Source organism: Molossus molossus, unplaced genomic scaffold (assembly GCF_014108415.1).
Source record: "Molossus molossus isolate mMolMol1 unplaced genomic scaffold, mMolMol1.p scaffold_m16_p_19, whole genome shotgun sequence".
Taxonomy (NCBI): domain Eukaryota; kingdom Metazoa; phylum Chordata; class Mammalia; order Chiroptera; family Molossidae; genus Molossus; species Molossus molossus.
This window is the reverse complement of record NW_023425354.1, coordinates 11,681,806-11,694,605: the sequence shown is the minus strand read 5'-3', so window position 1 is coordinate 11,694,605 and position 12,800 is coordinate 11,681,806. Positions and strand designations below refer to the sequence as shown.

General features: G+C 38.0%; 1 protein-coding gene across 1 annotated transcript in view; it reads left to right on the top strand.

Annotated features, from left to right (window-relative positions):
* The window catches only part of PSMD12 (proteasome 26S subunit, non-ATPase 12), a 32,037-nt gene extending 25,331 nt beyond the window's left edge, over nucleotides 1-6,706 (top strand). The window contains exons 8-11 of the mRNA XM_036269790.1: nucleotides 2,174-2,286; nucleotides 2,929-3,103; nucleotides 4,622-4,699; nucleotides 6,129-6,706. Coding sequence (XP_036125683.1) covers nucleotides 2,174-2,286; nucleotides 2,929-3,103; nucleotides 4,622-4,699; nucleotides 6,129-6,338 — 576 coding nt within the window. The 3' untranslated portion in view covers nucleotides 6,339-6,706. The remainder of the gene's footprint in view (nucleotides 1-2,173; nucleotides 2,287-2,928; nucleotides 3,104-4,621; nucleotides 4,700-6,128) is intronic.
* The last annotated feature ends 6,094 nt before the right edge of the window (nucleotides 6,707-12,800 follow it).

Here is a 12,800-nt window from a genome sequence, read left to right as displayed (position 1 = left end):
CACTGGTAGCCCCACCCTGGTGACTCCCTGAGGCCTCGCCCCTCCCCACCCAACTTTCAAGCCCACCCAAGCTGTTGCCACTTGCTTAACCATAGGATTGGCCTGTCTTGGATCCTGCTTCGGGTTTTCCTAAATTCTTTCAAACAAGCAGCATCTGGTCTCAGCGAGCCCCATACCTCTCATTAAGTAATACACAGAAACAAACACAGGGAGGCAGCCAAAATGAGGAGACAAAGAAACAGGTCCCAAATGAAAGAACAGAACAAACCCCAATAAAAGAACTAAGCGAAATGGAGATAAGCAACCTAACAGATGCTGAGTTCAAAATACTGCTTATAAGGATGCTCAATGAACTTAGTGAGAACCTCAGTGAACTTAGGGAGGGCCTCAAGAGCATAAAAAAGGACCAGTTAGAAATCATGGATACACAATTAGAATTGAAGGAGGCATTAACTGAAATAAAGAATAATTTACACAGCTTCAATAATAGAGTATGTAAATCCAAGGAGCTAACCATCGATTTGGAATATTAGGAAGCAAAAAATGCCCAATCAGAACAGCAAAAAGAAAAAAGAATCCAAAAAAATGAGGATAGTGTAAGGAGCCTCTGGGACAACTTCAAGTGTGCCAACATTCGCATCTTGGGGGTGCCAGAAGGAGAAGAGCAAAAACAAGAAATCGAAAACCTGTTTGAAACAATAATGGCAGAAAACTTTCCTAACTTGGTGAAGGAAACAGACATACAAGTCCAGGAAGCATAGAGAGTCCCAAACAAGATGAACCCCAAGAGGCCCACACCAAGACACATCATCATCAAAATGCAAAAGCTTCAAGACAAAGAGAGAATCTTAAAAGCAGCTAGGCCCTGGCCAGTTTGGCTCAGCGGTTAGAGCGTTGGCCTATGGTCCGGAGAGACCCGGGTTCGGTTCCCGCTAAGGGCACGTACCTTGGTTGCAGTTTGTCCCCGGCCCTGGTTGGGTCGTGTGGGTGGCAACCACTTGATGTGTCGCTCTCACGTCGATGTTTCTCTCTCTCTCTCTCTCTCCCTCTCACTCTATCTGAACAAAATATCTAAAAATGTCCTCGGGTGAGGATAAAAAAAAAAAAAGGAGAAAAGCTGCTAGTTACCTACAAGGGAGTTCCCATTAGGCTGTCAGCTGGTTTCTCAAAAGAAACTTTGCAGGCCAGAAGGGAGTGGCAAGAAATATTCAGAGTGATGAAAACCAAGAACCTACAACCAACATTACTCTATCCTGCAAAGCTGTCATTTAGAATCGATGGACATATAAAAACTTTCCCAGACAAGAAAAAGTTAAAGGAGTTCATCACTACCAAACCGTTATTATATGAAATGAGGAAGGGTCTTTTTGATGAAAAAGATAAAATATATGAACAAACAAAATGGCAATGAATACATATCTATCGACAATGGAATCTACAAACAAAATGAACAGGTAGAACAGAAACATCCTCATAGATACAGAGAACATTTTGTTGGTTGCCAGTTGGGAGGGGGGTTGGGGGAATGGGTGAAAAAGGTGAAGAGATTAAGAAGTACAAATTCATTGCTAGTCTGACAAACCTCAAAGGGAAAGGGGTTTGGGGGGTGGAAGAAATAAACCAAAGAACTTATATGTATAACCAATGGACATAGATAATAGTGTGGGAAAAGGTGGGAGGGGGGCGGGAGTGGGGAGGAGGGGGTCAATGGGGGGAAAATGTGGAACATCTGTAATACATTTTACATCCAACAATAAAGATTTAAAAAATAAATAAATAAATATGTATAGCAGGTCACCTGCTAACAAGGTTACATGTAAAGACCTAGCATTACTTTGGAAATGATTTTACATAAATTATTTTAAATAGCTTATATGTGTATTCTGTAAAATTTTGTTATAAGAACTTTTTCTTTTATACATTTGTTAAAAAAAATCAGCCCAGGTAGTACTTCAAATTAGCAAAGATTTATTGTAATAATTTTATGAAATCTAAATATTACAGAAAGACATTGTGAAAAGAGCAGCCTGGTAAGATATTTTTCTTCTAAGACTTTTGAGTACAATATTTAAAGTTAATATATACAATTATTTCATGAGTTTTTAGTTCCTGCCAAAGTTTTTATTTTGTTTCTAATCTTCCATATAATCTATTGTGTTGTACACTTTTTTAGGCTCTGAAAAGTGTTGTCCTCTATGTTATCTTGGCTCCTTTTGATAATGAGCAGTCAGACTTGGTTCACCGAATAAGTGGTGACAAGAAGTTAGAAGAAATCCCAAAATATAAGTAAGTATCTTTATAACTGATTTACTATGCCTCAGTAGAAGTACCATTTTGAAGGAAAATTCATTAATCCAAAGGTACACTTCTTAACTGGTTACTGATAAATTGTATTAGATAATAAAACTGGAGGTAATAGTGAAATGTTTTTTATAGTTCTGCATTAGAAATTAATGAGTTTATTCATTCTAAACCACTTATCAAGTAGAAGTTTTTTTTTGTTTTTTTTTATTGATTAATTTTTGTTACAAATGATTCTCCTTTTTTCACCCAGTGGTTCCCCCCTCCCCCTAGAAGTTTTATTTTAAGTTAATTTTAACAACTTTCGTTTAACCATTTGATAAAGGTTTTATCATCAGTAGTTGGGGCTTTTATGTTTCATTTAAAAGGTTATAGTCATTAGTCCAGAAACTGCAAATATAGTATAGTAGAGAGCATAGTGTTGAGCACCAGAATGCTATATTCAAAATTACTGGGGGGGGAAATGGTAGCAAAATTGGTAACATTTGTAAGAATCCACTTGGTTGTTATTCTACAAATAAAAATTTATTTTTAAAAACAGTCCTTGTTGATATTTAAGACTTTGCTGTTACATTAGATGAAAGTTATTATACAGATTTGAAATATTAAGATTTATATAATTTACAGGGATCTTTTAAAGCTTTTTACCACAATGGAGCTGATGCGTTGGTCTACACTTGTTGAAGACTATGGAATGGAATTAAGAAAAGGTTCTCTGGAAAGTCCTGCAACTGATGTTTTTGGTTATACAGAAGAAGGTGAAAAAAGGTGGAAAGACTTGAAGAACAGAGTTGTCGAACATGTAAGAGTCTGGTGTGGTAGAGATGACAGTTTAGAAGTAAAGTTTGGCAAATTTGAGCATAAACTTTTTTTTTTTTTATCCTCACCCAAGGACATTTTTGCATTTATCTTCAGATAGAGCAGGAGGGAGAGAGAGAGAGAGACACATCGACTGGTTGCCACCCACATGATCCCAACCGGGGCCCGGGTAAACTGCAATCGACGTACGTGCCCTTAGTGGGAACCGAACCCGGAACTCTGGTCCACGGGCCGACACTCTAACCACTGAACCAAACCAGCCAGGGCGAGCATAAACTTTTTATGTTGGATAGTCAAATGTGTCAGCGTGCTTCATTTTGAGAGGACCTCTCAAGAATCCAAAATTTTGACCCTGGCCGGTTTGGCTCAGTGATAGAGCATTGGCCTGTGGACCAATGGGTCCCGGGTTCGATTCCTGCCAAGGGCACGTACTTCAGTTGCTATTCGTCCCCGGCCCTGGTCAGGATCATGCGGGAGGCAACCAGTTGATGTGTCTCTCTCACGTCGATGTTTTTCTTTTTCCCTGTCTCTCTCTCTCTCTCTCTAACTGAAGATGAATAGAAAAATATCTTTGGGTGAGGATAAAAAAAAAGAATCCAAAATTTTGTAGCACACATATCAGAAGGAATTTTTAATTTTATTTTTTTATCCTCTCCCAAGAACATTTTTGCATTTACCTTCAGATAGAGTGGGAGGGAGAGAGGGAGGAAGAGAGAGAGAGAAACATCGATATGAGAGAGACATATCGAGTGGTTACCACCCACACGATGCAACCGGGGCCGGGGACAAACTGCAACCAAGGTACGTGCTCTTAGCGGGAATCGAACCCAGGACTCCCTGCTTCACTGGCCGACGCTCTAACCACTGAGCAAAACGGGACAGGGCTAAAAAATTTCTTTCTTTTTTTTTGGTACGTGCCCCTAATGGGAACTGAACCCGGGACTCTCTGGTCTGCAGGCTGACGCTCCAACCACTGAGCCAAACCGGCCAGGGCTAAAAAATTTCTGAAATATGTTTTTATTGATTTTTTAGAGAGAGCAGAAAGGAGAGAGAGATAGAAACATTGATGTGAGAGAGATCCATTGATCAGCTGCCTCCTGCACGCTGGGGATCAAGGCCACAATCTGGACATGTACCCTGACCAGCATTTGAACCAGGACCTCTCAGTCCGTGGGACAGCACTCATCCACTGAGCCACACAGGCCGGGCTTAGTACAGTTACAATTTTTAATCATTAATTTAAGATAAATTTATATTTTGACTGTATTTTAACAGTGTTGTGGCAGTAACTCAGAATAACTTACAAATCACTGCAAGAACCAAAATATTTCAGTATTTACTTTATTAAAATTTAGAACCAGCATCATTCCAGCAGTGGGCTATGGAAAAAATAAAAGGTCTGAGTCTGACATTGTAACTAAACCTATTTGGATATGAAAATAAATGGACTTTTGGCCTTACCAACAACTATTGTTCTCTTTGCCCGTTCTTCTCTCCCCAGAATATTAGAATAATGGCCAAGTATTATACGAGGATAACAATGAAGAGGATGGCACAACTTCTGGATCTATCTGTTGATGTAAGTAGTAAACTTCATTGTTTGAGTTATTTGTAGCCATTCATTCTGAATATCATTTAACTTATAAAAATTGAGTGAGAATATCTGTTTTGTTATATTTAATTTTAAGTTTAGGAGTTTAGGTGACAGTTTCCCCAAGTTATCTTTTTTTTATTTTTTATTTTTTATCCTCACCCGAGGACATCCCCTGCATTTATCTTCAGACAGAGTGGGAGGGGGAGAGAGAGAGAAACATCGATGTGAGAGAGACATCGAGTGGTTGCCACCCACACAACCCCAACCAGGGCCCGGGACAAACTGCAACCGAGATACTTGTCCCCAGCAGGAACCAAACCCGGGACTCTCCCGTCCACCGGCCGACGCTCTAACCACTGAGCCAAACCAGCCAGGGCTCAAGTTATCTTAAGTACCAAAAAAACAGCCTAAATATCAGTTTGTAGTTATAGTAATATTATTTATACTAGTTAAAATTGTCACTTAATTATGTTTTCCATTGGTTACTTTACAGTTAAAGGTATATATTCTATGATAAATATGTTTATGTTCTCAAAAGTGAACTGTAGAAATAAGAGGTATGAGGGAGACTTGACTGCAGTTCACCTGAAAAGGTCCCCGAACATGATAGAGAGGTTTTGATTTCAGATCTGGGTTTCATGTTGCTAAAATATACACTAAAGAGATAAGAGGTAAGTGAGATACACAGTAATGGTCTGAAAAGCCATTTCTGTAATCAGAAGTAGTAGTGACAGTTTAGCTGAAAAAGAAGCATGAATGTTAGAAGGTTTCACCCTTGGTTAGTTCATTAGCTCTTCTCATTTCTGATGAGAATACCAGGGTCCTTAGAAGCAAACTGCCTTGCCTGTGGCTACATAATTGCCAAGTAGCACAGCATATATTCTACCCAAGCGTGTCTGGAAACATATTGACTATATAATACTGCCTTTTAGAAGGAAGCATTATAGAAAAGAGTAGATCAAGTTGCTGTTGGTAACAGGTCTTCCCTAGAACTAACTGTATTAAGTTTGCAAGGAAGCAGATTCAATCCTATTCATTACCTAGACTCTCAGTAAAGTAAGTACATTGTTTCAGGAAATCAGCCGTTGTTAACTTTTTTTTTTTTTAATGTTTTTATTGATTTTTCAAAGAGAAGGGAGAGAGAGATAGAAACATCGATGTCAGAAAGAAACATTGATCAGTTGCTTTCTGCACACCCCCTGTTGGGGATTGAGCCTGCAACCCAGTCATGTGTCCTGACCGGGAATTGAACCGGTGACCTCTTGGTGCATGGGTTGATGCTCAGTCACTGAACTACACTAGCTGGATGGCCCTGCATGTTCTTGACTGAAGAGTTTAGAAAATGCTTTCCTTAAATTCTATTTATTGTGTATAATTATCTGGTCTTAATTCGATTTGTCTTTCTCTCTTGCAGGAGTCAGAGGCTTTTCTCTCGAATCTCGTAGTAAACAAGACCATCTTTGCTAAAGTAGACAGATTGGCAGGAATTATCAACTTCCAGAGACCCAAGGATCCAAATAATTTATTAAATGACTGGTCTCAGAAACTGAACTCATTAATGTCTCTAGTTAACAAAACTACACACCTCATAGCCAAAGAGGAGATGATACATAATCTACAATAAGGGTCGATGCTCTTAATGCTTTTAGAAAAGAGTTAAACTTGGAAATCATTAAAAAAAAAAAAAAAAAAAAAAAAGACTGTTATGGTGTATATGTTGGGTGTTTTTTCTATTCTCAACTTCTTTGTCTAACATTTAAAATATAGTGAATATGTTTGAGGCCCCTTTCAACTCCCTGATTTTGTTGTTAACTTTTCATTTACAATTGGTGCAAAAATATGATACATTTCTATTGTCTGAGTGCTCAAAAAATTGTGTCATAACTTACCCAAATGTTTTCCTATCATTTGAAACCTTTTAGCTATTATTTGTTTTCATTCAGCTAACAACCATAATTATAATAAAAGCAGTATATGCACGTTTATTTTCTACGGTTGCCTGTGTTTCTGAACATTTTATGGGGTAGTGATTTGAGTGTTTTTTAAATACATTCTGTTGTAAATCTATGAATTATTTAGTAGAATTTTTTAATAGATTTTAAAATTGATTTTTAGAGAGAGAGGAAGAAAGGGATAGGGAAACATAGATTGGCTGCCTCCTGCACGCCCCCTACTGGGAATTGAGCCTGAAACCCAGGCATCTGCCCTGATCGGGAATTGAACGGGCAAGCCTCCTGGTGCATGGGACAACACTCAACTAACTGAGCCACACCGGCCAGGCTTAGTAAAATTTTAAAAACAACATAGAACATATAAGAACATTTGGGACAAAGAGTTGTGATTTGTGAAAAATTTGTATTTTAGTATTGTGGCAGAAAGTCTCTAGACTGGGGAAGCTATTTGGTAGGCTATGAACTTTTTTTTATCTTTTTCTTTTTTTGAGTCAAACTGGTTTCAATTATAGTAGCTTATTTTTACCCTCTTGACCAGTTGTTGAACAAAATCAAGTGATGTTGTGTTGGCACAATTTAACACACAAAGTCATATTTATAAGACTTTGTGGCTTTTAACTTACAGATTTGATTACATCGTTGACTCCATATTCATTATCTCTTTGTAGGAACTTTAATTCCATTGAACACTGGATATAACAACCTAAAATGCTTAAAAAGACCCCCCAAGCCCTGGCTGGTTTGGCTCAGTGGTTGGAGCATCGGCCTGCGGACCAGAGAGTCCCGGGTTCGGTTCCCCCTAGGGGCACATACCAAAAAAAAAAGACTCCCCAAAAAGACTTAAGGCCACTCTGCTAGCAAATGGTATAGTACTAACCTTTTTTTGTTTTTTAGAATTAAACAAAGGTAATTTTATTGTCAAAAGGAACATCTGAGATCAATTAACATGAACAAATTTTGAGTTTTAAATTTTGATTTATTACAGAAAAATGAAACAATGTTAGGTTATTTAAAATGATGTGTAAATGAAGAAAGTATGAGGTCTACATTTTAAAAACTACAAATGTAGAGAGGAAAAACATCCTGGAAACATCATTTCTCATAATTCATTTTTCATATAATGGTCACTAAATTGACCTATTTTATGATTCTATGGCTGAGGACAATTGTGAGACCTCCACTATTTATGCTGAGTCATTGTGAATAATAATATAGTATTAATCTAATTTTATTCTTTAGAAATACAATGTGTTGGTCACATTAATATCAACATCTGCTATCACTTATTTTTAAAAGCTAGCCAAAAATATGGCAAGTTCATGAACATTAGTTCATACTAGCAGTAAGAATATGGTTTTAATTTTCTTTTGAATGGAAAGAAGCAAATAAGATTATTTTGCATTGTTAATTTGTAAATCGAGTTGAAGCTCATTTGAATTTAGCTTCTCATTAACTTTGTCTTTCTGGGGACTCATTCCCTTTGTATCTGCCAAATCTAGACTATTTGGCCAAATTTGTTGCCATAAAGACCTCAGATGCTCCTCTTTGGTCTTTATTTAACATGCTCACCCTCAACTAAGCTCTTTGTGTGTTCTGGTTTGCTGCTGCTTGTAACTGTCCCAGTGACCTAATCCCACTTGACTTGATTAACTGAGCATCCATTTCTTGTTCTTTTCCTGTCCAAACAAATTTAAGAGTTATTACCAACTTCTTAGTGTTACAAAGAAGAATCTGTTAGTGTAGGGTGGTAAATTATTAGAGATTTTTTAAACCTAAAATCCTGTCTTACATTTCAGGCCTAAAGCTGGTGTTCATGAAAAGGACAGAACCACTTTACTTTAAATGGAGAAGATAATACTTGACTCAATGTCATTTTCATTATTAGGTTACTAACCAGCAGGAGAGGTGATGAACCTCTGTTTTTCTTGTGAGTGTTTTTTAATGAAACACCCTTTATCCTTTTATTTCTATATATAACTTATATTTTTATTTTAGAGTTCAATAGCTATTTCTGTAATTATCCTCTTCCATGTGCTTGTTACTGAATCATTGAAAAACTCATCTTTAAAATTCATACTGTTTTATTCTATCTCTTACAAGTGTTAAATGTATGATAAAAGTTCCTATTTTAAATTGTTTTCAGCTCCTGGATAGAGCTGCAATAAAAGCACTAATTTGTGGGTATTTAAGAAAACCTGGAGAATAAACTCATACTTTAAAAGATTACTTCTCTTTTTAATTCTCTTATTGTTTAAAACAAACAAAAAGCCATAGGTAATTTTTATTTTTCTTTCAAAATCAAGTTATCTCTCTAAACCTGTTTTTAATTAGTGGGAAAACATTTTGTACTTGGCTTCCCCACCCTGAACTCTTAATTTGGGATTGGGGACAGGCCATGCCTACTGGTGCTCTTGACCAGTGGTTGTCCAGCTCGGCACACTTCAGAACCCGCCGTGAGGCTCGTTAAAACACTCACTGCCTGAGCCCCACCTGAGTTTCTGATCTAGTAGGTCTGGGGTGGGGCCCAAGGATTTTCATTTGTAACAAGTTTTCTGGTAGAGCCATGGGCTACACTTTGTGAGAACCACTCTTCTTGATGACACTTGGAGTAAATGCTAGAAAATAACTGTTGGGTTTTCAAAGTGTTTTTCTGAGAAAAGTACTGAGTGAATTTGAACATCAGTAAAATGAGAATTGTGCTACAGCGTGATGCTTACCTAGTGCCTTTTGTTGAATGGAGTGATTTGAAAGTCTGGTTTTATGTCTTCTGAGATGTAGAGAAGTGCTCTCACTTTTTCAGTGGATATAAAACTGTCCCAAACTTGAAGCTTAGTAATTGCTATGTTGAAAGAATTGAATGGCATCTCTTGAAGACCGCAGAAGTTTCATCTTGCTGTTTTTCTCTCTCTAAGATTGGGAGCCCTGTTTATCTTTTCCCAGCACCCAATAAATTCAACTTTCTGCCTCTGAATTTGCTTACACGATATTTCATATAAGTGAAATCATAAAATATTTGTCCTGTCTGGCTTATTTTTACCTAGCATAGTTTTCAAGGTTCATCTATGTTGCAGAGTGTATCTTAATGTGTGGTTGATGAGCATTCTGTTATGTAGATGTACACATTTTATTTATCTGTTGACGGTCATGGGTTGTTTCCACCTTTTGGCTATTGTGACTAGTGCTACTATGAACATGGGTGTGCAAGTACTGTTTTCAATTATTTTATATCTGCATATTGGCTGTAAAAAATAGAGTCCAAGGAAATTGAAACAATCATACAGAGAACTTCTTTGTGCTCTTCACTCAGTTTACACATTGGCTTTTAAAACCAAAAGGATATTTATATACAAAGGGACGGTGTGGTAGACCAGAGAAGGGCAAATTCCTGGCAAAGCTGTTAATATTTTAAATCTTACCCCAGTGACCACGATGACAATGTCCACAAGAACTGTCCTTTTTCTTTTTTTTAACCTCACCCAAGAACATTTTTCCATTTTTTGTTCAGATAGAGTGGGAGGAAGAGAGAGAAACATCTACGTGAAAGGGACACATCGAGTGGCTGCCACCCACACGACCCAACCAGGGCCCGGGACAAACTGCAACCGAACTACATGCCCTTAGCGGGAACCAAACCCAGATCTCTCTGGACCGCAGGCCGACGCTCTAACCGCTGAGCCAAACCGGCCAGGGCAAAAACTGTCCTCTTACACCTACTGTCAAGGGGACCCAGTCAGTGGAATAGAAACTACTTGTGATCAGACCAACCTTTAGCCACACTGAGCATGTATCGTCAGTCCCAGCGGAGTGATTAGCATTCAATAAGGCACTCCTATGTTCATTATAGGTGGTCTTGTATCTGAAACCCATTAAGGATTTTTAAGTTTACTGGGACAAATAAAAAGGATTAGGTATGGATTATAAAAGTAGCTAAGTAGACATTAATTTTCATAAACTTTATTTTTAGGCTATAGAAATAATATTCTCAACAGGGGCCACTTTATTTTATCTACAAGGAAGAAGGGAGATGTCACAAATACACCTTTTCTTAATTTTTCTGCATTGTATACAGCCTTATTTAATATCTTAGTACCAATGTGCAGTAAAAATCATCGTCAAGTTTTTGGGGGTTTTTTTGGTATGTGCCCCTAGCAGGAACCGAACCCGGAACTCTGGTCCGCAGGCCGACACTCAACCACTGAGCCAAACCGGCCAGGGCCATCGTCAAGTTTTAACATTTCCAAATGCAATACCCTGTTCATATCTTAATTTGAACTTTGGACATTTTCTTTGAACTGTGAAAGAAAACTTTCTTGTTTCATAATGCCTTTTTTTGTTTGTTTTTAAATGTTTTTATTGCTTTTTAGAGAGAGAAGAACGGAGAGGGAGAGCGAAACATCAATGAGACAGAAACATCAATTAGCTGCCTCCCGCCCACCCCCTACTGGGGATCAAGCTCATAACCCAGGCATGTGCCCTGACCAGGAATCGAACCCGAGACCTCTTGGTCCATAGGATGACACTCAACAACTGAGCTGGGCTTTGTTTTTTTAATGCTTAAATGTCACTCTCAAATGCAGCAAGTAAAAAGGTTAAAACAATATGATGTAAACTAATTTTACTTGACCAAAATTTTAGTATTCCAGTTATTTGAAGTTTTTGAGCATTCAAAGAATTAAATTAAGTTTAAAAGAGTTAACTAACCTTCCAGAAAGGGCAAAGAAAATGTTGGGATGGAATAAGACATTTCTTAAAATGCATATCATGTCTGCTACTGCTGAGTGTACAACCTAATGCCTCACTACAGAATACTAAACAGCTGGTTGCCTGATGCTTTCACATTGATTTTTATTGTGTGAAGAATGCAGGGCAGATATTTTATTCAAAGTGTTCCTCCTTAATGGAACCACAGAAGACCACATTTCCCTCACCTTTTAGAATGCAGATCTCGGAAGGGGAGGATAATGTGATTTTCTTCTGCTGTCAGCACTTAGGGATTGTAGTCAGAGTTTGGAAATAAGTTCTTCCTCTGAGATTTAGATAATACCGACATATCCTGGACCAGAGTAAACAAGCAAATGTATAACGTCTCCCTGGCTGGCAAAGCCTGAGTCCAAGAAGGAAACCTTCGAGAGGGCAACTTTTTTTAAAAAAATGTATTGATTTGAGAGAGAGAGAGAGAACCATTGATTTGTTCTTCCGCTTATTTATGCAGTCATCGGTTGATTCTTGTACTTGCCCTGACCTGAGATAGAACCCACAACCTTGGTGTATCAGGACAACACTCAACCAACTGAGCCACACTGGCCAGGGCTCAATTTTACCTTTTTGTCCCATGCCCTGAAAGGTTGCTGGTGCGGGAGGCAACCAATACGTGTTTCTCACATCGATGTTTCTCTCCCTCTCCCTAAAATCAATAAAAACATATTAAAAACAATTTAACAATTATTTTTTAAAAGGTAAAATCAGCCCTGGCCGGTTTGGCTCAGCGGTTGGAGCGTCGGCTTGTGGACCAGAGAGTTCCAGGTTCGGTTCCCGCTAGGGGCGCATACCAAAAAAAAGGTAAAATCCAATATGAAATGTTTGAGTCATGTGGAACTGTTCAGTGGATTCTCTTAAGCACAGAATGACAGTATGACTCAACAACTTCACTCCTAGGCATATTCCTAAGAGAACTGAAAAGAATATTCAAACAAATACTTGTAATACTTGTACACAAATGTTCATAGCAGCACTTTTCACAACAGCCAAAAGGCTGAAACTACCCAAATGACTATCAGAGGATGAATGGATAAATAAAGTTGGTATATCCTTACAATAGAATATTACTTAGCCATGAACAGGAAAATCAGAAATGCGATGTATGCTACAACGAGGACGAACCTTGAAACGTGCCAAGTGGAAAGAAATCAAACACAAAAGATCACATGTGACATGATTCCATTTATATGAAATATCCAGAACAGGTAAATCCAAGAGAAAGAAAGCTGATTAGTAGCTGCCAGAGACTAGAAGGAAGAGGAAATGAAAGTAACTGTTTAATGGGTGATGCAAATGTTTTGGAACCAGATAGATGTGGTGGTTGTACAATGCTGTGAATGTACTAAATTCCACTTAACTTTTCACTAAGATGGTTA